The following is a 26,518-nucleotide window of genomic DNA, read 5'->3' as shown; positions in this document are numbered from 1 at the left end:
GGTGGCGTTGTTAGTTGAAAAAATGATGTGAGGTTTCATTGAAATTCAAACTTTTACTGCCACCTAGTGAGGCAATTGTTTCATGAAGCGTTACCCACCAACCTCCACTATCTACTTCACCGTATCTACTAAAAACCCCTTGCTATTTCAGTATAGGACGGTATTTGATGAACCTGCGGTTCAGTCACAACTTCTCTGTCCTTTTGTTCACCTGTAAATTATTCTTCAACAAATGACTACTGGTGAGTGACAGTTGGCTGACACTCGGTGTGAACCAAACTTTTTTTACAAGCTGTGATGTGATTGCATCCTTTTGTGCCTCTATAGATCAACAAGACGATCAGTGTGTGGGATGTCAGCAGAAAGAAAAAGTGTATACCTGCGGTTCCACAATGATGTCGGTGTGTCCTTGCAAGTCGTTCAGCGACATCCCGGGGCAGGGCATTGAGATACAGGCCCGCACAGCATCATGGGACTCCCTTCTCCCCACGGAACTGAAACAAAAGGCCTTGTCAACCAATTGCTCTCCGCTGCCTTTGTGAACAAACCGAACAGCCTCTAAACTCGGCTGCCCTTATCGCTTTCTTTGTTCAGCGAAACATAAGAAGGAACTTCAACTTCCAACCAGTTGGCCAAAAGGAATTTCCTAAATGTGCCGCTGAAGGTTTAGGTGTTGATAAGAAGGTGAATAATTGTCTGTCAGTGCAAAGATGCAAGTTCATGACTTTCGTAATTTGACGTGTTGCAGAAGTGGCTTACCATTCTTTCCCGTCGCTTTTTCTCCTTTCTTTCTTTTTGTCTGATTTGGACTGCTTCCCGCCCAGAAGAGATGTGATCTTTTGCTCCCTCTTGTCATCTTTTGTTCGAGGAGCCTCCGCCTTTTTGCTGCTTGGAGCTGGAAGTTTACTCTTGCGGAATCCAAACCAATTTGCCAAGGATGAGCCGGATTTCTGTTTCACTTCAACACTCCTCTCCTGCTCTTGAGTCTTGTGTAGGTTCTCCTCAATGCCGATCATCACCTTCTCTTCGATGGTTGTGATGGTGTTTTGTCTCTCTGGTTCTTCGGACACAGGCTCCCCAAAAGCACTTGAAAATTGCTGTTCTATTTGCAGTCTTCTTGCCTGCTCTCGCTGCAGTTTGAGACTCTGGAGCCGCTCACTGGAGGATCCTAGGTGTTGTGGAGCTGTGAGACCCTCCTCAAGGAGAAAATTGTTTAAAAGGGATCGGTTCATGGGACAATGGTAGCTACTGGAGCAGCTCAAACTTCCAGGAAGGACGTCCCCCAGAGAGTTTAAGGAGCTTCCTGAGTGGGTTTTGATTTGAGTACGAACCTTTCCAGATCTGTTGAAGCTAGGTCTGTCCATGTAACGTGCACCAAAACTCTGGCTTCGCGCTTTTGCCCCATTCATGCCCATTACTGGCTTGAGCGGAGGCCTGGTTGACACTGAAACGGATCGTTTAAACAACCAACCTTCCTCATCAAATCCCCAGTCCAACATCACTCCACTGTCCGATTCAACCGGCTGAACGGCTGGTTCGGAATCTAATGAACTACAACGGGTCTCAATTTTCCTTCGGGATCTATCGTGAGCGGCGTATTCATGAATCATCTGTTGATCGCACGTGTAGGTCTGGAATGTTTGGGCACCTTTGATGCTCGCCTCGTCTTTATTCTGTCCCCGCCCAAAAACCATGAAGGTTCCACTCTCCTGTCCAGGAATTGCTTCGTGAGACTTGGCGTTTACCGGGTAGGCTACCTTGACAATCCTCGACGTGCAGTTCTGGGGATTATTACTCACGCCGTGGCAGTAAATGTTTGAATACATCTGGGGCAAGACTTCAGAAAGTTTCGGCTCACTTACGCTCTGGTGTGACCTTTGTAAGAAGTTCTGATTAGGCATCATGCAAGCAGGTACATTTCCATTGTGGTACAGAATGGGTCTGTCCATGGACAACTGGGCAGACTCGCAGGTTTGGCACTCTTGACCCGGCATAGGTTGCATCCTTGAGGAGTGGGTATTGAAAATCTTGGACTCTTTGATGTGCACTATTCCGTCCACATCCATGTTTGCAGTCACGGGCTGGTTATCTTTGACTTTGCTAGATTGTTGAAGTTGCATGATGGAGGTACTTTGAATTGGTTGTGATTTTGGGACAATGGATGCCGTTTTTCCAGTGGTACAACTCTGTGGTTGAGGAACTTGTTTGTGAGCTCTGTGGAGGGAGTCACCACCAGACCTATGGAGCAGTGATGCAGATCGTCCAGGAAGAGGGGGCGGGGACGTAGACCGGTCCTCTGAGCGAGGTGTTTCGCAGTGCTGCTCTTGCCGTGGCTGTTTTCTTGGAGAGCAAGGCAAGTTATCGTAGATGCTATCTTCCGTAGATTCGTTGTTGGTTTGACGTGAAGGTAATTTAGTCGGGCTGTTTGAGCTTTCTTGAATCCCGGACGATTTCATTACTTTTGCATTTTTCACCGGCGAGGCGAGAGGAGAAGGCTGCTGCACTCGCTCAAGAGACCTGGAAGTAGCTGTTCCATTATCCTCCTCTCGCTCAATTTTTGTTCCATTGCTGGGTCCATGCATTTGATTCGTCCTTTTGTTAGACACACTGTTCCCAGGAGGATTTGTGTGCCCTTTAGATCTGTGATCCTTAATAAGCTTTTGGTGTAGTGGAGAGTGAACATGCTTCTGCTGTTCTGGTCCTCCATCCGCACTCTTGCTTCGCAGAATGAAAGCTTTCCTGGCCGAGTCGCAAGGCTGTGGCTTTGGTTTCCTGTGTGGCGAGTCTGACACCGAGTTGTCCTGGCTTGTCTGATTCCTAGTATGAGTGACTTCCATGGAGGAACTGCGTTGTCTGGCTTCACTTTCGCAGCTCAGCGCTCTTGTTGCACAGTTCTGAACAGCCTTGTTTACCTCACCAGGCGATCCAACGTCAACTTGTTTGACTGGAATTTTTCCTTGTTGTCTTTTGACGTAATCGAGTCTCGATTTCCGATCTGTAGACCTTTCCTGGTTGTTGTTTCTGTCACTTAGCATCTTTTCAGATTGCTTGTGCTTCTCTAGCGAGTCTTTATTCCGTTCATTCAGGTGCGCGAGGCTGTTGGTTGGGCTTGCACCTAGTTTAATGTTTGGATGGGCGGAAAACACAAAGTTATCAGTGATGGGTGAGTTGAAAAGCCCGGAGGTCTGGTCAGGTTTCCCATGATCTTTTTCATATTGACTCTCACCGTCGCAGTTGACTTCCAGCTCATCTAACGATAGACGTTCTCTTTTTGGGGTGCCCCCAGACCCATTAGTTTCCAGCTTTGATGCGTCGTCGTTGGGATCATCGGAGTCGGTCTCTGTAGCGATCTTATACGACTTGTTTGTCGGCTCCTCTTCTTTGGTTCGAGCCTCCTGTCGACCAATGTGTTTGCCGCCGAGTGAGTAAATCCCCTCATTTGAGGTCATGCAGTCTTTGCAGTGCTGCGTAGGTGCCGGACTTGGTGTCTCAGTGGAGCCCGACATCTGAAGGCGCTTCAGGCCTTTCAGAATATGGCCTTCCTTCCAGCCCAAATCTGGTTGCTCAATGGCCATTGAGTGATTGCCTAAACCCATACTCATGCGCTTGTCTCGGCTGGTGGCACACTGTGGAGAGCAAGAGATGTTTCATTGCTAACTATGTCTTTCTAGAATGACGTTTTTTTGTAGAAGCTAGACTCAAGTTTTCAATCAAACCGTCACCTCAAAACATGTGAGGTTTGAAGTACCTGTTTGGAGAAGCCTCGTCCCTCAGCCCAAGTGTGGGAGCCGCTGGAATACTCGCTGCAACCACTGGAGAGCGAAACCTCACTGCCACTTCCGCTGCTGCGTGGGCACGTCAGACTCAATAGGCTGGGCCACTGTCCAGCTGGGATCCCTGCTCTTCCATTCATCTGTATTTCCTGCAACACATTCATTTTTAGGATGTATGTGATGTGGAAATATTGCTTCCTATTGAATATCTGGGTCTACATCTAAGGTCCAAGAGGATAAGTCATTGATTGGTGTTTTTCATTTTGTTCCTTCTTGAGGTTTTCCTCCAAAATCCCAGTCATCGTCCTCCTATGACCTGGTCACTGACTGACACATGGATGGTCTTCCATCCTTGTGTGGTAAGGCTGCACTCTTGATGGCTTGATGGTCTAGTTCTAATAGCAGTTAAGAGAATGATGGTCGATCTCAAAACCCATCCAGGTGATAGAATCCCAGATCAGAATTCCTTCTATGTGCTACCAAAAGTCCATCTTGTGCCAAAAAAAACTTCTATAAAGATATTAGATTCTTCTGCAGATATTCTATCATGAATATTCTGGAGACATCGCGAAAGTCAGAAGGTAATCGAAGAGTGGAATGACATTTAACGCATCGCTTCTTCTAAATCAGCCGAGTTTAAAATCCCTGCTTTTTCACGAGATAGTGTGGATTCCATGATGGGAATTTGGAAGATAGACATTTTGTGTTGTGACATTATTCAGTGCGCACAGAGCCTTTCAGGCGTCCCCGCTGTTCATTCACATTTCGTGCACAGGCGCACAATGACTAACAAGTGTGAGAAGATGAGGCTCTTGTGGATCGAAATCAACCACCGTTTCTCGTCTCACAGCAGTGAGTGCAGGAGTGAATGTGTTCTCTATCTTCCTGTCTGCGGAGAGGAAAAGAAGCCTGCATCATTTGAATCATTCAAATTTCAGCTGCAGTACAGTTAGTTTCAGCTTGTTCATGGAGCTGTTAGCAGCGTTAAAGGTCAGTCTTGCAGCGACGGGAAGCATAACAAATTCTGACTGAACCAGTGGGTCACACAATGGGGCTGTTGCAGTGGGTGTAGGTTTTGAAACGTGTGGTTTCTTAAACTTTCCTAGTGCTTTCACTTGAACTTTGTTTCAGAGCTTTGCTTAATTGAAAGCACCTACATTACAAAGTACTCAGGTCAAACTGTAACTCCCTAGTTACCCATAGGAGTATTTAAGTCCCAGGAAAAACTAGTTCCATTCAAAGAGAGATAGAGTTTGAAGCTCTTGATCGGAAGCTTTTGGTATCCAATTCCTCTGAGCCTTTGCATTTAGACACGGTTGCGATGCGTGTTTTCAATCTTTACATTGCTATTGTTCATGGACAGCATAAACAACTTTGGTGTCTCTGGGTTCTATTGGCTGCAGCAGTGAGGTTGCGTCACTAGCTCTCAAAACAGGAACCCAACTGAACAAGAGAAAAGTAAACATAGGACTTACAATGGCAAGAACCGAGACCTACTGTTCTACTGCTATTCACCTTTGTTCATTGTGGGCATTGTGTGTTTACTCCAATGAAAATTGCCCATGCGTCAACGTGGAAGTTTGGCCATAAAATATTAATTTTCCAAACTGCTTTCAGGAACAGTTTTTACTGTTGGTGGCGGTGGCATCACTTTCTTTATATATATTTTTTACTCTTCATGAACTTCTCCATAGTTGTTAACTATCATGGATCTGCAGCTGTCAAGTCAATTCAGTGACACACTACTTCCACCATACGTGGCTAATGTGTTAAACTGAGCGTCTCGCGACCCAACCATGGGCCCCGGCCCTATGCTTAAGAATCACTGGTCTAGACTATACTCCTATACTTATACTCAAGTATACTTAATAAAATGAACTTCAAGTATACTAGGGGCTGCAGAGAGTTCCTATCCTTCACCATCTCTTCACTAAACAATGATACTTCGCTCTTGACTCGACACCTTCTTTGGTTCGTCTTCTCAAACTTTTCAGGGAAAAGGGTTTTTTTTTCCTGGAGCATCGATCTCCTTTTCTTGAACCCCGCTGGATTGAAGCCCTTCTGTCATTGATGCAGTCGACCTCTGTCCCTGGCTCCTCTCCAGGAAGCCAGCCTTCTGCCCAGCAGGCACTTTGAAAGTCCACCGTCATGTTATCTGAACTCATTAGAAAGATTGAGATTGGGCCCAGCCTGCTGCCGCTGCACTATTCGCCGCTGCCACTTCCGGTCAAAAGCAGCCAAAAGCGTCAAATGTTGCGACCTGATTTGAGGCGGCATTGATCGTCTGCACGATCGCCCTCCTCCCAAAGTCATTAGTGTCATCAGTTAGCAATAATTCATGTGAATAAGAAATAATTGCTTGAGGGAGTTGGGGCCCTGAGTCGCCCGGCCCTTTCATTGATATTCACCAAATATTTGATTATCCGCGCTCGCTTTTATTTCACACGCTCGGAGGGGGAAGCCTCGGCCGCGCAGATTAATCTGGGAACTAATTACAGCCGCTGAGTCGAAAGGTTTCCTTCGGATTCGACACGAGTGGCGGTGTTCAACACCATTCGTGACTCTTTTCCTGAACCACTCAGACAGATTCGAAGGTGGGTGTTGTTTTGAGTCACTGTAAAATTTTTGACAGTGACATAAAGGTCTTTAGCTAGAACGTAAAACTGTCAGTTGCAGTATGGTTACAAGTTCAAGTAACATCCGACTTGCGACCTGCTCAACTTTCGTCCACCTGCACTTACGACCACGGCCAGCAGGGGCTTATTTTTTTTAATTCAATGTCTGGCACCGCAGCACGCAGCAGCCTGGCAACGTGCACGACTGTTACAGCAGCACAGTATCCCAGCATCTCACTCTCACACAGCCATCTACCACTGCAGTAGCACCTATAACCCTCGCGTCGGCTATTTTGAATGGCATTCGACTTACGCCCAATCCGACTTACGACCGGTTGGTCGGAACCGATCCCGTATTGTAAGTCGGATGTTACTTGTACACTTGCCACATGCCAGAAACAGATCATCCAATACCAAAAACAATACAATATTATGAGACAGACGTGCATCAATATATAAAAACTGTTGACTTTTTCTGTTCATTCTATGGTGTTATTTTTAGATATTATTGTGTATGGTTTTCTATTGAACTTTTCAATTGTTCAGAATAAAGATTAAATCACAATACTTCTCTTATAAATATTTGTTGTCCTCATTATTTCCATCTTAAATAAAATTTAAACTCAGCCGAGAGTTATGTCATTTTGATCTGCACTTATTTTACAATATTGACTCTATGTCAACTTTTCTGTCTGTAACTTTTTCACTGCTCCCACTCCACCTAGCCGTCCGCTTCATTACAAGCATCACCCCTTCAGACCTCACTGTCTTTTTCTCACTGTAGCGCTTCGGGCCGGTCAGCGCTGTGTTTTGGCTGACGGGCAAAGCTGGACTCTAATAAGATGTTCTGTACTGCACTCGGGTGTCAGAGCAGCAGGAGTCCAAACAAGCGGAACAACTCTGCTCCTGGTGTTTCAAGCACCCAATAACACAATCCTTGAGTGAAGCCATACAAGGAACCGTGACTTTTCAAGCTCAGGATGATGCTTATGGAGTACAGCATCCCTGAGAATCTCAGTATGTTTTGCTGGAATGTGTTTGGGATTAGTTTAGGGAGATTTCCTGGTTTATTGTCTTGGGTTGTTGATGTGGAAAATCTTGCCATGAAGAGCAAGTCACACACCTGTCACTGGGAATTATTGAGAAATGGTCTTTTGGTAGGAGTTAGGAGATAGATGTTAGAGCTATATTGATAAAATATCAAATAAAAACTCATTCTGAAGCCAAACCAACAGTGGATCTGTTAAATACCTGACAATGTTTTGGATTCAAAGTGAGAGATGTGCCACCACAAGAGTTGCCATCAGTCAGTAGATCTACACGACCAAACTTTTCCACTACTTTCAGCAGCAGCAACAACTTCATCACAAGGAGATACTAAAGAGTACAAGCATATATACGGTGCCCTTCGTATTTTTCTACATTGAATATTGACATGCAGCCAAAATACATTGGTCATGGATTCAAGACCTTATCGCCCTGCTTTAGCTTTAGTGTGTTTCCATCACGTTGTCTACAAGGCGTTGGAACCAACGAATAATATCTATCTAATAATAATCTATGTGTGTTTCTTAGAAACATCTTAATAACTAAATAGCTGGAGCTCATTTGATGCTTGCGCAACTAAAGTCCCAATGATATTCAAAGGCAACTATCGTGTCAAATTCACTCTGAAATCATCCCAGACATAAAGATTCTCTGTTAGGATTATCTCACGAGAGTTAAGATACGCGGGTGTTTACCATCTTTGGTCCGAAAGAAGCAAAATCAGGACAAAATAAATACCCAATTTTCATTTTGTGTGTGGCTCCCTTTAGGTAGTATATGCAGTTACAAAAATCTATTGATGTTTTATTTCGATTTGTCACTGCATCTTTGGGATTCATTTTTAGCAGGATCAGCAACTTATAAACACCTGTGGTGTATTCAACTGTTTTATAAATGGTATTCCATGACGTGCAATGAACCATTTATCTTTGCATGCAGCATCACCAGACGCTATTTCCATTCTTAAATGGAGGAACCTTTCGCTCACTGAACTCCGGTTTTCTCTCTTCTCTGTTTTAAGTGAACCTTAGAATAAAGGTGCGGCACTGTGTTTCAGGGCAAAGTGAGGAGAAAAGAGTGAAAGAAGAAGAAGCACTACTAGAACAGAGAGATCTGCTTAATCCCCCTTTTGAGAAAACAAATATACTTTTATGACTTCAACTTAAAAATGTCAGCATGTAGCATTCCTGCTGCCCAGTGCCTCCTACACAGTGCATACAGATGTTTCATCCAGGCCTGACTGGAAGTTTGACCTTTACACGAAAGGGTAAACATGAGTGTGACCTTCGCCTTGTTCAGTAAGTTTCAGTACAGTCTTCCGATCCCGATTCCTCACTACGACTCATTATACCTAGTTATATTATTGTTTTGCTAGTCATAGCATCGCCCACTAGTGGCACTTGTACTGTATTGAGTACTACAACTACTTAATACTGCCTTATATTCTTGTACTTGTCGGATTTAAATATGCTTTTTCAAACGGTAATCCACGGTTGTGCACATCATCCATCTCACCGCTCCTATCAACATCCACCATCTGACGCCCAAACGTGTCAGGAAATAAAAATATAAACTGTCCATCAAAAGCATCAATTATTCACAGTGATGTTGGTCTGAAGGTTTCGCCGCAGGAGACGCGTCACGCTGTTAAGCAACACCCATCAGAATCGCTCCACTGAAAGGCGTCGGAATTAATTCCGCAGTTTTTAATTGCAGCCGAATGGAAATTGTGACATTTCTACATGCGGGAGTGATGAATTATGGAAAGACATGTCAGATTTCAGGGAGGCAAAAATGTGCTCGCTCGTATCTCGACTGACAGGAATGGTGTCTGTGAGTCGACTTTAAGCTAATGTGAATCGTCTGTTTATCCAGTCTGAACAAGCTCCGCCTGTCAACACCTGGAGTGGAGCTTGAATTATAGAGGTGGCATTGATTCTCCAGTCAAAGCGTGATGTGTGTCCTGTCCACCAAGTCTTGTAAAATTTACACCAGAACTTCACCTTGAAGTGTTTTGGGTGCATGAAGCAGGATGTAGTGTGAGTGAGTCTGTGCTCCTGTAAAAGTATGCCGCTACACAGTGGATGGATTTTGCATATAAAAGTTTGCACACTTAAATCTCCCCCATGAAACTTCTTGCTCTGTCTCCCAACTTCATTATCAATCTCAGCCAAAATGACGACTTAATTAGCGGAGAGGAAGCAGCAGCAGCAGCGAGAGAGTCGGGCCTGACCTGAGCGGACTCCATGGTGACCCTGCCTCGGATAATTCTTCATCTAACTGGACGCACGTTTAGTTTTTTTGCGTGCGGAGAGAGTCGGTGCTCATGGAATATTGACATTTCCTCTGAGGTCTGTCAGTGGAGGTTTGGATCTCCGAGCTACTTCACTGTGCTGCACCCACCTGGGAGACGGGAACGGCGGACATTTTGACACGCTGTTGAAACAGCACGCTCAGTATTCGGTTCTGCTGCTCCAGGTCAAACACACGTGTCCGCAGCTTCACGCATTCTTCCTTCAAATCCTGAGGACCAAGAAACATGAAAACTTTGGACTCACACAGACAAAACAACAGTGACTCTTTAAAAAAAAAACAGTCTGACATGACTCGACATCCTTGCAGTCAGTGCTACAAATATTGAAAAGCATATGACATGTCTAGTATGCTCTCGATAACAGCCAGCCGTAGATATTTAAATATCTCCTCCCTCATGAGCCCTCAACCTTATTTGTGTCAGATAATACACAAAGCAACAGATGATCTATGGTGTCAGGTAAATGATAAAAAGCACCTGTTGAGGCCAATATCATGTTCATTTTCAATACTATTTTGTGAATGGAATATGGTGGTGGCAACTATAAGATGCAATAGGAAAAGCCTGGATCCATACCTGGTGGAGGTTCCTGGTTGGATTATTAATATATACATTGTTTTTGTTGGGGACAAACCTCCACTGGATTTTTTCATTCTTGTCACTCAAGCTGTCACTCACACTGTGTTGAGACTCTTCCCCGCTTTATTTTATTTACTCGCCCTGGTTATGGACTTCTCTCAGAACCTCAGGGAATTTTTTTTTTGTTGGGAATATTCACTGTTTTGGTTTGTTTTTTGGGGATTTTCAATCACTCATTTTCACTTCAGCCTTTGTGAAAACTTAGTGTTGTGTTAAATACTGAACCCTAAATCGAACTGAATTTGTTTTTCTCCATCATTGGAAGCCGTCTGAGTGAAGTTTAATTCTAATAGCAACTATCATAAGCCTTTATTAATATTGAGTGAGTGAGTGTGTGAGTGATAGAGGAAACTTTCCAGAGAAGAATTATCCAGTGTTTTGAAAGATCATATTTTGTTATGTACTAGTTGTGTTTATGATGTTAATAAAAGTATCTGCAGCAAAATGTATCTGTGTCAGCACAATCCATTACTGAAACTTTACTGACCATCGACAGAGATGAATAAGCTCATTCAGTTCAATACTTATCTCAGTTCTTTCATGTATTCACGATTTAAATGATCATGATAATCGACATGCCACTCAACACTACGACTGAAATATTCCTTATTTATCCAAGTTAATTGCTAATAGCATCGGAACAAAACTATGTATAAATCTGTTTGTGCTGCATCATGAAGTGCTGCATCGTGAATCACTATCACTACTGAAACAGATTATGCTGAGCAGTCTTTATTGATAACTATAATACAGCACCAAAAAAAAAAAAGTGAGGGACAGACCTTTTGTGTGAGCAGAGCTTGGACCACTTGGTTTGCCACCTGGGAACAGAAAGTGTTATTATCAATCATCTGTAACAGATGGAATTAACACAAAATAACGTGTTCTAGAAAAGTATTGATAAGAGAGAGAGCTTGCCACAGCTGACCAGGTTGTTTTGCCAGGCTTAGGATTTAGGTTTCAGATGCTAGTGGCCCTTTTCACCCAATGGTAGTGAAGTGCTTGAAGAATAGCAGTGCAAGAATGAAGTGCATTGCCACAAAGTAAATAAACACAGCACTGTGCGATAACGCAAACTAGCAATGGGCTGGTGAGGCTTCATGAAACAGTGTCTTCATTTTCAGAGCACAGAAGGTGGCGCTCTTGGTTTTAAAATGATGTGAGGTTTCAATGAAATCACTGTTCAAATCTGAAGATTTTGACGGTTTCAGATCAGACTGTTTCATGAAGCCTCACCAGCCCATCACGATTGATAATGTGAACAAAATTTGGCCACACTTTAGATGAGGGAACATTTATTACCTGAAACAAACTGCTTATTCATATGTGCATTTGCGGCTTAAGGTTTTAAACTTGAATAGTCACCCGAAGTTCACTCTCTCAACAGCCGTAAATAAACTACGACCATATAGTTTGTTTGCAATTTTAAGTAGATTGTGAGGCCAGAGTTGATCTTGGCTTCACAAAGCAAGAGGTTCCAAGACAGTTGTTGCATCTCAAGCTTAGTCACCAGTTATACCTCAATGTTGTTGGAATTTGGGAAGGAAACTGAGACAGCAACAGCTTTACAGACTGAGAATTGCAGTAGGGAACTTCCTGTTTTGAAGGGCAAAAGACACAGTGTACTGCTGAGGCAAAATGTCACTCTATGATGAACATAAATCATGCAAAAATGTACTTTGTTTGATGAAAAAAAAATCAAATCTTTGCAATAAATCACTCACAAAACGCAAATTGGTGTTTGATTCGGATGAAAGTTTAATAATTCTCCACTAAACAATTTCATTTAAAAGTTTTTTCATTAAAGAACTCGCTCCAACTGTTTCGCTCAGCTTAATAAAGCAGAAATTAATCCCACGATGGAAAGTTTCTGTCTCCGACCTGAGAGCTCAAGTCTCGTGGGAGATGCATCGACGATGCACACGGACACAGAGTAGACTGGAGTGTGGAAGTGACACAGTGAGAGCAGACAGGAGTCTTGTTGGGAACGCTCCATCTCCATCCTTCCATCGTACTCATGTCTTTTCAAGCCAGTCATTCTCGGCCCTGGACGTGGTAGTAGTGGACTGTGTTGAGACATCAGTGATGCTTGGTCACGTTCAGGTGCTCAAACATTGAATTTGGGAGATTGAATGGTGGCTGGACTCCCCATGATGTAGGAGCAACTCCTTATCTCACCTGGACATCGGGAGAGTGGGGACTCATGAGGAAACACCTGGGGTCAGTCCTTGAATAAGTAAGAATGGGAGATTTTTCCCCCCCCAGTTTTCCTAACTTCCTTTTCTGGTCTTATACTTACCTCAAGTTGTCTTTTGAAAAACACAATCAACAATAAATATCCTTGTAAAGCTAAAAGAGTTTGAAAAAAACATGGGGATTGGTGTGTTCCCAGTTTGAAGAATCTTATTCTGTAGTGGCTCATGACTACACAATTTTGTTTTGTCTGAACATTTTGACCTCAGTTTTTATCTCAGTGTAACAAAATATCGATACACTCAAATATTGTGATACTTGACTGTGATATTGTCTGGATATTTTGGCAATAAAATACATAAATCAAGTCAATATTTAATACATAAATATATGGTGTTTAGTACTAAAAACGTTTTCTTTCTGCACAATGGAGTTATTTTGTTGATGAAGGAAGCTGGTCATTATTATATTATATCACTATTGGACTGTGAAATATAACTGAAAGTCTTTCTGGACTTACTTCACAACAATAAACTTGTTTTCATGCACTTTATATTGTACTGCATTATCTGATTTCCCCTACAAACAATGGTGGCTTTTGTTAGCAAATACTACAACACATTGCTGAACTTACAGTCTTGGAATATATTGCAATGTATTGTATCAAAACTCCTGCAAGGTACCATGACAATACACAGCCCTAGTTGCAGCTCAGTTCCTCACAAGGCAGCGATCACCTACTGTGCGTTTTTATATATCTTTTCAGTGTTTTTTACAGTGTGTGGCTTCCGGTACCTTCCAGGTACAATATTGCTGGTGCCATAATCCAAGTCCTACCACTCAGCTCTTACCATCTGATGCCTTTAACGAAATGTTTTTTTTTACCAAATCAAGATATCCGGGGGCTGCAACTAGAGATGAAGCTTCATGAAACAGTGCCGTGATTTTCAGAGCACAGATGGTGGCACTCCTGGTTACAAATTGCCAAAGGTTTTTGGGCAGAGAGTACCATCTAGTGGGCTCAGAAAATGACAATACTGTTTCACGAAGCCTCACCAGCTCAGTAGAAAACAGGAAGACCAGACCCCAAATGTTCTTTCTTATATTGTTTGGTGACTGTTAAAGTGGTCAGGTTTAGTTATCCACCCCCAAACATAGTGTTTTGAAATTTCAAAACATAGATTTTTTTGTTGGACTGTAGTAAAAGTGTATTGTTATGCTGTATTGTTATTCTCCTCATCAGGTTGTAGTACTGCTGTTTGTCAAACGACTGTAAGTGAGAGACTCACCTCATCCAGGCATCGTTCGTACTGTTTCCTCTGGTTGTCGTTTTCCAGGGACAGAGCCGAGTTTTCCGCCTGCAGAAGCAAACAAGGCAACGTTATTCAAATCATCTGGACAATAACGCAGTGTTCAGGAGTTAATATTCCAGTTATTGTCGCGCTCACTGAGACAGATCTGGCTCTTTCCACGGCGTATTGAACGAGAGACTTTTCCAAATGAATGATGCTTTAAATCTCAGCCTCCGCTCGAGGCTCCAGTGCCGCAGCTATAATTCAATTACTGACAGAGGTTTGTGCCCAACAGCAAGCAGGGACCCATTGTCAGGAAACTCAGGGAGGCGACTCTCCACTTAAATGATTAATCCAGTAAATCTTAGAACTCGTGAGTGGAGGTGCCGCACGGCTTTGAGCTGAGGGCAGATACCAGATACGGCTGGAAATCAGGGAGCTGAGCGTCGGACGGGTCGTTCGGGGGAGAGTCGGAGCTGCTTCATCACATGTGGGTCTGTTTGGACAGACTGGGATTTGTGCAGCAGTGTTTAAAAGGCCAGAGTGTGATAAGGTCAGAAAAGTCCAGATGAAAGTCGACCTTTATCCACCTGAGCCCTGAGGACCTAGAGTGTGATTATAGCCCAAAATGATGAACACATAAGTCATGGACGCCTTCACTGTTGGTACTCAGCTGTAGTTATATCACCATTATGGTGTTGTAACAACCACTGCAGCGGGAGATTTCTGACTTTTCACAGCAGATTATATATATATATATATATATATATATATATATATATATATATATATTAGTCCCACCACTAATATATATATATATATATATATTAGTGGTGGGACTTTTTAACAAGTTAAATACGATATAAATTGTTAAATTTACAACAAAAAATGTGTGAAAATATTTTAATCACATTTAATTGTTTAAATTTTATTTTATTTAATTGAAAAGTTTGTTCTCCAGACAACAGGGAACCTTTGTAAGTGCAGGAGTTCCTGGTCCACTGATCACACTGATGCACAAGACACGTGGCAGCTAGGATGATAACAACAACAACAAACATGGAGGAATCCCTGAACAAAAGCAAACAAAAGCATCTGTTTGCTTTTGTTCAGGGATGTTTTTCACTACACAATGGCCAGGGTTTCCACTACTCTGAATGTACTTGAAATTCTTATCACATTGATATTCTAATATAAATATTTTCTAGACACTGAAAGAGCTGTAATTTAAATAAACTTGTATATCGCCACCATCGTGATTTATTGTGCTATTGTCAAAGTGATGCAAAAAAAACAATATTTTGTTGTCTAAATGTATGTATGCGTCCATCTCTCTCTCTTTCTCTCTCTCTCTCTCTCTCTCTCTCTCTCTCTCTCTCTCTCTCTATATATATATATATATATATATATATATATATATATATATCTCCAACCGGAGACTTTCTTGCATCTGAACTGACCCATCCGAAGTGCAAAGCTCTAGCATAGTTGCTCAAGTTGTATCGTAGCTGAGTCTATTTGGAGAATACAGATGAATAATGTGCACAAGGCACATTTAACGCACGTCTCATCAGTTCTCAACACCCTCGACTTATTCTCCAGATGCTGCGGCAAGCATGACTTTGGTTTTCAAAGACCAAAACAAGTGGTGTTTTTCTTGTTGTTTACCACCAGGTTCTCCCTCTGGTTTAACAAAACACTTGCAGCATGAGGAAGCAGCAGGAGGCGCATGATGTTTTCAAAAATTTACTAATTCGATTTTACTCACTTCCTCTGCGAATCATAAGTGAAATGTTTTCTGGGCACTTTCCAAAAACACTTCACATTATCGATCTGAAAACTAGCAATTAAGCAGTTTTGCAGCCGGGCAAAGATGCCACTTCAATTACCCACACGCGCCTAATTGATCTGTATTTTTTTTTTCTGAAAATGAATCCAAGAGTGGGTGGGTTCAAGTCTTTATAACTCTGCGCTGTGTGAAGAACTTGAAATACTTTTTCATTTGTGTAAAGTTTTCAAAATAACCACACACAAGTTCCACAGAGGTCTGCAGTCGCACCGCAGCAGTTGAATCCACTGTAAGTCAGTGAGAGCGTTTTCACCGACAGCAGAACGTTTGTGGTGCTGACGCAGCCAGAAGAGTCCTGAGGGTCTACTATACACAGCACTTCTGCTCTTTTCCACCGCTCTCTTCGCGATTTCGGCAGTCTAGAGTAGAGTTTATCGTTCAAGCAGCGAAGTAGATGTGGTCCTTTTTAAAAAGAAAAAAAAAACAAAACAAAAACCTATGCACAGCTTTAATGGTACATTTCATTTCCTTTAGAATCCTTCAAACCTGATTAAAACAATATATATATATATATATATATATATATATAATCTTACGATCAATAATTCCAAATAAATAAATAAATTTTTTAGAATAAATTGCTTGCATTTTCATCAACTCATCAAATTGAAGTTGAATCTGTGCACATAAACATGTACCCAGAATATTTTTTGCACTTCTCTCCTTTTTACACTTAAATTTTCCGCCCATCATTGCAATCTCATTAACTTTACTTTATCATGGATATTTCACATCACAATGTATTAATTGAATTGATGGCTGAAAAATGTTCCCAGCGTCGTGGGTTACAAAATCTGTTTGTTTGTTTTTTTTAATATACAGCCCCATTTTCTAAAGTACACACCCAAAGTATATAGATAAATCGTTTTCTGCTGTGTTAAAAAGTGCATGACTGAGCCAGTAGGTGGTGCACATGCGCCATGAAGTAAGTGAGCGACGCATGCGCAGCTCAGCAGTGAATAAATCGCTGCTGGCTGTGCAGAGCATCTCTTAAGTGGGCTGTCCTCATTGACTGTGCAGGTAAACATTAGGGATGCTCTGATCGATCGGTCACAGATCGTGTATGCCTGACACTGCCGATCACAACAACCGATCACGTGTGACAGCCAGCGCTCGGATGAAGCCCCGCTGGTTGTGATGCGTCCGCTCCTCCCTGCTCACTGCTCACTAAGCAGCGGCATGTTTGCTGTGGAGCTTCTTTCAGTCTGTCATGTAAAGTTTGCATCCTGCTGCACATGCAAAAAAGCTCCTGAACCTGACTGAGCACGGAGAGTTTTCTGTGCTCATGAAAGTCAGACCAGTGGTTCCCAGGCTGTTAGGGCAGCTGACGCTTAGCAACCACCATCGGTCCGAGCGTGACATTCAGAAGGATATTATTAGAATATTATCATAAGTTTCACCTAGCTAGACGATCAGCCTTTTCCAGGTATTGTTTACACGGAGACACCAAAATGGACGGCTCCGTCGCCGTTTTGGTGTCGCTGTTCGTGAGCCACCTGAATGTGAAACTTTTGTAAACATCCAGGATGGAAAATTTCACCAATGCATTGCTCTCTGTCTCGGAGTCCCGCTACAGTATGTAAATATTTCACGGACACAGCAGCTGGTGCAGCTGAATTTTCTACCTGCAACTTTAATTTTGAAATGTTCAACTTTATGTTACTTTTGTAAAATAGCAGTAACACCTAAGTGTGCCTCCTCACTTATAGATTCACGGCGCCCTTAAGTCTGCTGCTTCCGCCCACGTACCCCGAGGTCTGAGGCCGGTAACACCTTTTTATGTGATTCATTTGTGTTATTATTTATTATTTTTGTGTACTATGTTGGAATCCCAGCCCTAATTCCTTCATTCAAAATCCTGTCTAACACTGATCAGTGTTTGTCATAAACTAATATTCTGACACTTTTTTTGCTTTAAATTATCAGAATTTTAGAAACTGAAAGCAGTTTTGAAGGGTGAGAGAGCAGTATGAAATGACACTGTGCATAGCACGGCTGTAGCAGCTCATCTTAAATATTAATAGCGTGCAAATGTTCATTAACCCCATTAATGAACTTGTGCTTTCACTGTCTCTTCTGGAGAGGACGAGCAGTCGCGCCGACTGTTCCTCCCTCGGTGGAGGTGCTGGTGGGGTCAGTAATGGTGGTGTCGCAGAGCCCCGAACAGATGGCGACTTCCATTACCGTTTTCCTGGAGGGAAGCTGTGACAGATACTGCGCTCGGTCTGGAACAGCGATTCTGAATGTTAACTAGCCTGTCAGTGGTTTAATTATCGCCCGCTGGTCGAGACTCGCACCTCTGCTTCTGCTGCTCGTCCTCCTCCGCGTAAAGCTCTTGCATCCTCTGCAATATTTAAACCGGCCTGGCCAGTCGGCGCTGGTGTGAAGCACCGGAGAGGAGCGTGATCTCGGTCAGACGTATTTTTAGCACAATCTGTTTCATGTACGGCGTTGCACTGACTCGCTAATAACCAGCTTCTCTGCGGTTCTCGTCTCCATACGAGTGAAAGACGGCCCCTACATTTCACCGGTTAATTGATAAAGTTGATGCTCACTTCGGTTCAGTCTGCGTAGCAACAATCGACTCATTGTGTCACAGGTTTAGAGCTGTAAAACTCTCATTACTGGCAGGAGCGTCCTTTACATTACTAGGGTTTGGAGTACAAAACATATTTTGACCCCAAGCAACGCCTCCTTTCTTGTTCACCAACCTTTCTTGTTGGCATTGCAGCTCATGTCCCAGCTGTACCAGCCACATTTATGCAGTTAAAGTTGGCTCTCCATTATGCTGAGCAGGCTTTTAGCTGGGGCTGCAGAACATGAAATACCGGACGCCCAGTTTTTCTCAGATAGACGCCCTAAATGTCGGATTATTAGTGCCTTTGTGACGCCGTACTCGCAGTGTCATCACACTGGTTTCCATGAAAAGAGAGTTTCCTCCTGGTAATTTTATGATAGAAATTCGCAGATTCTCCACCCTTTTGCAGCCGTAACTTAGCCATGGTGGCCGCCATGTTATTCGCGGTTATCTACATCTCGTGAGTCACGTCATGGGAGCACGCCGTGATTGATGGCATGTCTGAGGTTGATGATAGGAGTATACCGCAGATAAATTCCACACTTTAAACCAGTGGTTTTAAACCTTTTTCAAGCCACGGGACCCTGGGTTCATTGAAACAATCCCAGGGAACACCACCAAAGGAACCTCGTAGCGCACTTCGAGACACAGTCCGATAAAAAATCCCTATTCATTTGTGAAAAACTGTAGCTACTGACACTCAGTTGTCATTTTGCCAGGTTATTTGCAGAAACAAATTGCAGAAAATGTATTTGTTTGAAATGTCAATATGGATATATGTATCATGATTTATTTATTTGTTTACTTAAATTACTGTTTCGCTTTTACCACTTCTCTTTTGCATGGTTTTATTGTAGTTTTGGGTTTCCAGACAAATCCTTATCATTGAACCTGCTTCATAAAAACAATTATTCTTTCTCTATTTACATTTTGGAGCACAATTATTTTGTTGTGCATTTAGTTTTTTGCCAACTTTTAAACCACAAGGCAAACTTTACCAGTGCATGAGTATCAGTAAAGTTTTGAAATGAGACGTCATGTTAGCCGTTAGCTCTGCTGCAGAGACAGTCTTTGGCGCCGCGGGTAAGACAAGGATCCCTCCCTCCATTGTTCTGTGGTGAAAGTGTGTGGTCAAGTTAGAGGCGCATCAGGTTTATAAACACGTGCGAGTTGCGCATGTGAGCGGCTTCTTCGCTGTGAGTGAGGGAAGAGGAGCGCCGCGCACCACAGCAGCGCTGCTTTGACTGACGGACAAGTCAGCGCATCAACACACTGTAGCTCTACAGTAGAATCCATGTGATCCATGTGATCTGCTCACGTTGGTCACTCGTCTACACGTCCAAATTGTTTATGATTTAATGTCATCATATCGCCCACCTCTATCTCCAGACAAATGAGGTGAAACTGGATCATGTTCCCACACACCTGACATGCCGCACCAGTGTGCTGCTGCACCCCAGTTGAAAAACGCTGCTTTAAACAATCGTTTACAAAACTAACTCATAGCTTTTTAATGGGAGGAGTATTTCAGCGTTTTTTTTTTTTTTTTGCGGCACAAAGCCCATTCCTCACACTCCCCAAGTCAGTTGTTAACATGGTGTGCTGGCAGGGGAATGGACTGGGGGCAGGGCTTTGGATGCCCTGTTTAAAAATCCCAGCTAAAAGCCGGGTATTGAGTAAAGTACCACAGGATTCCAAAGCCCATGATCCTCATCAGCCTTGTTCAACAACTCAATGTAAAATCCACGGGGAGAAGAAAGAAGCATGTTGGATTGTTTTCAAGCGCCTGGGTAAATAAGGATGCATGAAGCAGGTGAACTTGTACACACAGACAATAGACCTGCACGATGTGATCTTGTTACCTCCAAGGCACGGAGTCGCTCGAGCAGCAGATTGCTGTCCTTTGAGCTTTCCTCCGATCCACTGCCGGCCTCGGGCGAGGCAGACGGGTCTGCCACTGTAGCCGCTGGACCCTCCAGACTGTCCTGCTGCTTCCACATCTCCTCCAGGAGTTTGTCCTGGAAAGCGGAGACAAAGAGGATGAGGGATGATGCATGCCTCAGAGTCACAAAGAAATGAAAAATAAATCCTTCATAAAGGCTGAGCGCAGCTGCAATAAAAGCAGTGGGTTCTGACAAACAGCCGTGACCGCAGGCATGCAGAGAACTTAGCTTGACTCTCAAGTTTAGGGAAACTTCTTCAGCCCTGTTCAGTCAACAAGACACACCTTTGACAAATGTGGAGTTACACTTCTGCTACTTTAAAACTGAACTTCAAATTCTTAGCTAGTTTCTAGCTAGTGAGGGAGTGTTGAGCTCTTTTGTTTTACCTTGTATGCTTTCATGAGGTCCAGGGGGTCCACTTTAGGGCCCTCCAGAGAGTCCTGGTTCTGCAGCAGAGTCCGCACTGTCTCCTCCATGCTGTGAAGCACACAACTGTTAAACATGCTGGAGTGTATCATCATGTCTTCTGATTGTTGGTGAGTTGCTATCATGAGTTGCTGACAACTACTTCAGTGAGGTGTCACCAATTCATTTGACAGGTGGTCATAATGTATCCTGTTTATAGGTGTTTGAATCATTACTTAAAAGCACTGAAACCACAGTTGCACTATAGTTTCCATCCTCCAGGAGGCAGTCAAGATCTCACAGTGTCATTGCTTCGGGTTAAACATTCCACCACTATCTGATCATGAATAACCTCGCGCACTTTATACGTGTTGTGTTCTCAAGCTTTGTCGCTCCAGTAACCCTGCAAAGATGTTTGCCTTTAATGAAATCACCCTCTCCGCTGGCCGCGGGGGATACTGCTGCTCACTGACATTTCACTCCAGGCTATGCTTTTTCAGAAGTCGAGCCTGGTCTGATCATGAGCGGCAGCTCCTGAATGGCCGTCCTAGTTTCTCTCGGTTAATGTCATCAACTTCCTCATTGAAGCAAACGCACGCTGAGATCACTCCGGGCTCTGCGTGTTCTCGTGTTTTCCCGCATTTATTCACAGAACGCAGCCAAATTAATTGGGTTAGCAAACACTGTCATGGTGGTACTTTGTTTTATGCATCCGCTACCCAACCGCCTGAAGGAAAACCTACTTTTTGGCTCCATAGAGTCGGCGTATGTTTTAAGCTAAAGTTGGCATGGTGCAAGATTTTGAGGTCTTTTTTTGGTGTTCGTGATGGAGGGTAAAGACATGTGTTGCTCTCTCGGTACGACATCCGGTACGTCATTTAGAATTTGCCAGTGTGACCGATGATACATCTTAGGATACCTTATTCTGCATCTGAGTCTCCCTACGACAGTGTGCAAGAAGGTGAGGGCATCTCTTGTTTATTGGCCGCATGCACTCGTGGCGTCTAACTAACTTCTCGGCTTAATTCACTTTACCTACCATGGGAGTGAGCAGCCTGGTGGTCTCTCTCATTGTGAGCAACAGTTGCAGTATGGAGTTTGGAGCAAGACGCACAGTAAGATCGTGAAAGAAGTCTCACAAAATGGCGTCTAACTAGTGATGGGCTGGTGAGGCTTCATGAAGCAGTGTCCTTCTTTTTCTCTCACCTCAGTAGGTGGCGCTCACGGTTTAAAATATTTTAGTTTTTATTGAAATCGTTTTCCTAAGATTTTAGAGCAGCCCATCCAGACTACTAACCAAAACAAAATCATTTTCCAACTAGTTTTGGAGCACAACATTCATTAACTCACGCTTCAACAGCGCTCTCTGTTGGTCTCCCTCTCAAGTTTTTACGATCGATCTTGGAAAGCTCTAATTCTCTGCTTTCAAGGCCCATGAAAATTATTTTTTGATCAACCCTTCAATAGTTACTGAACTGAGAAATAGTGATGGAAGAGTCATGAAACCGTTTTCTTAGTTTTCACTGGTCAGACGGTGAAGCTATCAGTTTAAAAATGATGTGAGGTTTCATTGCAATGCTTGTTCCAAGCACCATCTAGTGGGTTCTGAAAATGAGAACACTGTCATAAAGCCTCACCGGCCCATCTCCAGTGAGAAGCCTGTGTTACTCCAAACCACTAGGTGGGTAAATCTGTTTGGTGTTTGGGTAGGTCTCGCGCCGAAATGACTGGAGACAAGTGCAGTTTTCACATGGAATAAACCTTGGTGGAGTTAAGGTGACTAGAAATGTGACTGTCTAATCATATGTTCCAATAATGGATGAGGAAATAACTACTTAGTCGCACATTTGTTCCCATGGAAATAAACTCCTAAACTATGAACGTATTGACAGTCAGTCCAAAAGACGTGACTGTTTTCACAGAGTGCTGGAGAAAGAGGGAGTTTTAGCTTCTCAAAACGTTGTCGTAGCGTCATGAAACAAGTCAAATATCAGTTGTTCAAACATATAGTATATCAACATATATATATATATATATATATATATATATATATATACACACAGCTGGATCTTAAGTCAAATACAATGTATTGTATTTGACTGAAGATCCAGCTGAAATGAGATGAGATTCCTCAGCACAGATTCAAATTTGAACCTGCACTTAGGAATCATCTGTTTCTGGAGACTCAATGCGCATTCATTCATAACATATAGTGCGCAATGGACACTTTTCTGTTGTTGTGGAATCTTCCTACAGTGTGGCGCAGGGAAGCAGCGTCTCAGCAGGGGGATGAGAATCAGCGGTTTTTGCCAGTTTGAAAGAGGCATTATGTTTCTACCATGACTTATACCATTGCCATAAAGGGAGTCATTCTACAGAGCAATGAGAGTTTTCGCCCGTAATTCACAACAAGAGGGCGCCGTACAGCCTGGACATCAAGGACAGCAGGAAGTATAGTAGCGCACGGATCACCGCACGCATCCCTTTAGGGTGGCCATATAAACAGATTAGAAGGCTGTGAAAGGTCTTGGTTTTGAGGCTGCCTGATATTCTTTTGTGTTCCAGGATGCTTCTGCAGATCTGTCTTTTTGATGAAATTACTGGAGAGGCTGAAAGGTTCTGATGAAGGTTATCGAGAGGAAGTAGTTTTCATTTGCTGACTTTCTCTCTCAGCACGGAGCCACAGTAATAATCTGACAATGTACCGCCGACCTTTTATTTCACCATCCGTGTTTCTCTGAGACTCCACCATCCAGGGTCAGATCCAGAGGGTCATTTTAGTTTGGGCTCAATTAAAAGAATGGACAGCACAAACAGACTGTTCCCCAGTCATCTGAAGCTCCCTCTTCTGACAGAAGCAACTACTGTTGCAAGTTCTAAATTTGAATCCTTTTTTTGGCTTTGATATATTGAAATTATGTTTAACTTTCTCCACTTTCGTCTGGAGAAGGATTGAGCTCTGAACAAAAGTAAGTCTGGGTGTTACCTGCATCACCACGTGAGCCTCGTCCACAGACCAATACTCTTCACTGGTTGACAGTTCAGGATCACATTATCTACGAATGTCTCTTCTTAAGATCCATGGCCTTCCACCTGGCTGAACTGCCTCACATTAACACGTCCTCTTCCATCGACCCTTCTTCCCGACAATAGGGTCTTGAGGCTAAAGTCGCTCTGCCCCCGACTGTGGAATTCCTTTCCATCTTACTGATCCAGAACATTGACTAACCACACACTTTTCGAACGGACCTGGAAACACCTTTTCTGAAATATGACTCTTTTCACATGTTTTCAACAAGTTATATGGTGAAATGAGTGAGTCATGTCTTCAGGTCTCAGCACATGACGTATGCAGCAAGCACCATGATGTGTTTCCACTTTGTGCAGTGTATGTGTAGAGCTACACTTGTGGGGACCTATTCTTGGAAAAACACCTTCTTGTGGGGACCTTTTGCTGTTTGTGTGGACCCTTTCTTGATCCCCATGAGGTTAAGCTTCAAACTGAGGATTAAAACTTAAAAATGGGGGCTCAGTATTATATAATTTAAGTTTGGTTCAGAGTCCTGGTTTAGCTGAGCCATATGTTTTGGATGGTTAGGTTGAGGGTGAGAGGCTGGGGAAAGCAATGAGAGGTCCTCACAAAAATAGCGAAACACTGCGTGTCCATTTAAGCATATCAAGCCGAGTGAGGTCCAATTTTGGGGAAATTTGAATGTATGTACTCTCTCACTCCACCTTCATGGTCGAGCAAGTACAAACATTCTTCGCTGTTTTGCCTGTGAAGCACTTTGTGAACAGCCTTCTAAAACTCAAACTTTAAAAAAATGGCTCACTCAAAAGTCGAGGGCTTGTGAAAGAAGTTGCATCTGTATATTACTGTCTCGTGTCGCTGGCTTTTGTCAGTTCTGAGTTTTGTCTCTTCTAATTGTCTGACAGTCCCTCAGGCTGAGTCTCGCAAATGACTTCTCATCCTGGCAAAGGTGGCGGTGCTGAGGCTCACACTCGCCGAGCAGGAACTAATCTCACAGCTGGCTGAGTCTATGCAGATGTGATCGAAGCTCCATCAGCAGCCATATCAGCCATTCAACTTCAGCTCAGGCCAGGAGGATGATCAATACCCACTTCACCGTTTCCTCCACCTCTAACAAAGAGCACTTCAATCTGGAAATGCCGCGAGCTTCTCCAATAATGAAACACTTCCCGACTGCCACCTCACAAAGTGCCACGTCGTCGAACCCAGTGATGGACGAGTGTCACTTATGATATTGGTGTGTGGCAGACAGTCATTTGTTTGGGCTTTCACTGAGCTACGTACAGTGATGGAGGAGAAACCTCCGCGCAGAGAAACGGATGGTTTTCACTTTGAGTGTGACTCTGCTGGAGAAACATCTATTTTTTTTGTCTGCCATCGACTGTGGCCAGCCAAGCGTTGTCCCCTTCTCCTTCTAGTCTCGTGATTTAGTATTATTCCTTTTTTTTACTGTGGATTGATTTTCTTATTTGGAACTTTCCAACGGTATATACTGTCGCAGACTCGCACAGACGGACCCCTCCAGCACTTATTCCCCTGCAAGAGAAAAGTGCCCCCTCTTTTCCTTTCTTAAATTCTTCAGAAATAATTCTTTCGGCAGTTTATGTGAGAGTCAGTTCATGACCTGCATGGAAGCAGGCCCCTCCCACTCCTCCTCCTCATACTGCACAGTGCAGCAGTCAAACAGCCGCTGCCATCCACCCGCAGCATCAGGCAGGTAAACACATGGTTGGTGAGATCCAATTTTGGTATTTTGAATAGGCTCCCGTCAAAATGTGTTTAATTTAAAATGAAATAATTTAATTTTATGTATTTGATTTAAGTTCATCCTGGGTGCCGGATGCCAACCAGCACCCTGTTGCAAAGTGGCCTCCAACTCCGCAACAACAACATTTGAGTCTCCAACCTCTTTCTACCCAACCTTTGAACTTTTTTTTACTTCCTACAGTGACACTTTTAATGCATATTGAAGTGGAACTTTTTGTGTGTGCTGTATTTTTCTTTTTTTATTGTATTTAGTATGAGTCGCACCAGCCAAAAAAAAATATAATAAAGATTAAAAAAAAAAAACACACACACAAATGTAAGTCGCACTGGAGTATAAGTAGCATTTTGGAGGAAATTAATTTATTATTATTCTATTTATTTATACCAAGAACCAACATTCTATCTTCAAATGCAATTTTAAAATAACAGTTCACAAAACGGTGTGAATAGCTGTGCGTATGCTAACATAACAACTAACAGTTATTCAGATAACAATAGCACAAAGAACTTTTAAAGAAAAGAAAGACGTTTACCGAAGCATCAGAATCACTGCAAAGTGAAGCCTGCTGGCAGTTTTTGGGACATGGTTGTTATGCTCTGATAGTGAGGCGGTTTTGTTGCGTGTAGCGTTAACATTATTACGGTCCTACTGTAAAGTCGTTCATTTTCATCTCCTTGGCAACTACCTGGGTGTAGAGACGCAACTGCACAGCACAGTGTGAAAATAACACAAAATAATATAATAATGTGCTAATGATTTCACATATCAGTCACACTCTTTATATGGCTTGGCTGGAGGTGCGACTTATACTCTGGAAAATATGGTACTTATTTTTGTGGTTAGGTTTAGAGGGTTAGGGTTAGGGTTAAGGTTAGGGTTAGGGTTAAGGTTAGGGGTAGGGTTAGGGTTAGGGTTAGGTTAGGGTTAGGGTTACGGTTAGGTTAGGTTAGGTGAGGGTTTGGGTTAAGGTTAGGGTTAGGGTTATCTTAGGGTTAGGGTTAGGTTAGGGTTAGGGTTAGGGTTAGGGTAGGGTTAGGGTTAGGGTTAGGGTTAGGGTTAGGGTTAGGTTAG

The 26,518-nt window shown here is 43.1% G+C and overlaps 1 protein-coding gene across 5 annotated transcripts in view; it reads right to left on the bottom strand.

The window, feature by feature from the left end:
* Positions 1-26,518, bottom strand: part of LOC128765612 (nck-associated protein 5-like) — a 56,724-nt gene that overhangs the window by 11,563 nt on the left and 18,643 nt on the right. For all 5 annotated transcript variants that reach the window (XR_008415906.1, XM_053876417.1, XM_053876418.1 and 2 more), the window contains exons 3-10: positions 20,630-20,720; positions 20,163-20,318; positions 13,871-13,939; positions 11,171-11,209; positions 9,839-9,958; positions 3,749-3,922; positions 760-3,626; positions 380-494 (exon numbers count right to left, since the gene is read on the bottom strand). Coding sequence is in view for 4 of the 5 variants with exons in the window: in XM_053876417.1 (XP_053732392.1) it covers positions 380-494; positions 760-3,626; positions 3,749-3,922; positions 9,839-9,958; positions 11,171-11,209; positions 13,871-13,939; positions 20,163-20,318; positions 20,630-20,720 (3,631 nt within the window). In the remaining variant the exon portion in view is untranslated. The remainder of the gene's footprint in view (positions 1-379; positions 495-759; positions 3,627-3,748; positions 3,923-9,838; positions 9,959-11,170; positions 11,210-13,870; positions 13,940-20,162; positions 20,319-20,629; positions 20,721-26,518) is intronic.

Source organism: Synchiropus splendidus, chromosome 10, assembly GCF_027744825.2.
Source record: "Synchiropus splendidus isolate RoL2022-P1 chromosome 10, RoL_Sspl_1.0, whole genome shotgun sequence".
Taxonomy (NCBI): Eukaryota; Metazoa; Chordata; class Actinopteri; order Syngnathiformes; family Callionymidae; genus Synchiropus; species Synchiropus splendidus.
Note: the sequence above shows the minus strand (reverse complement) of the source record. Positions and strands in the feature narration are given on the sequence as shown.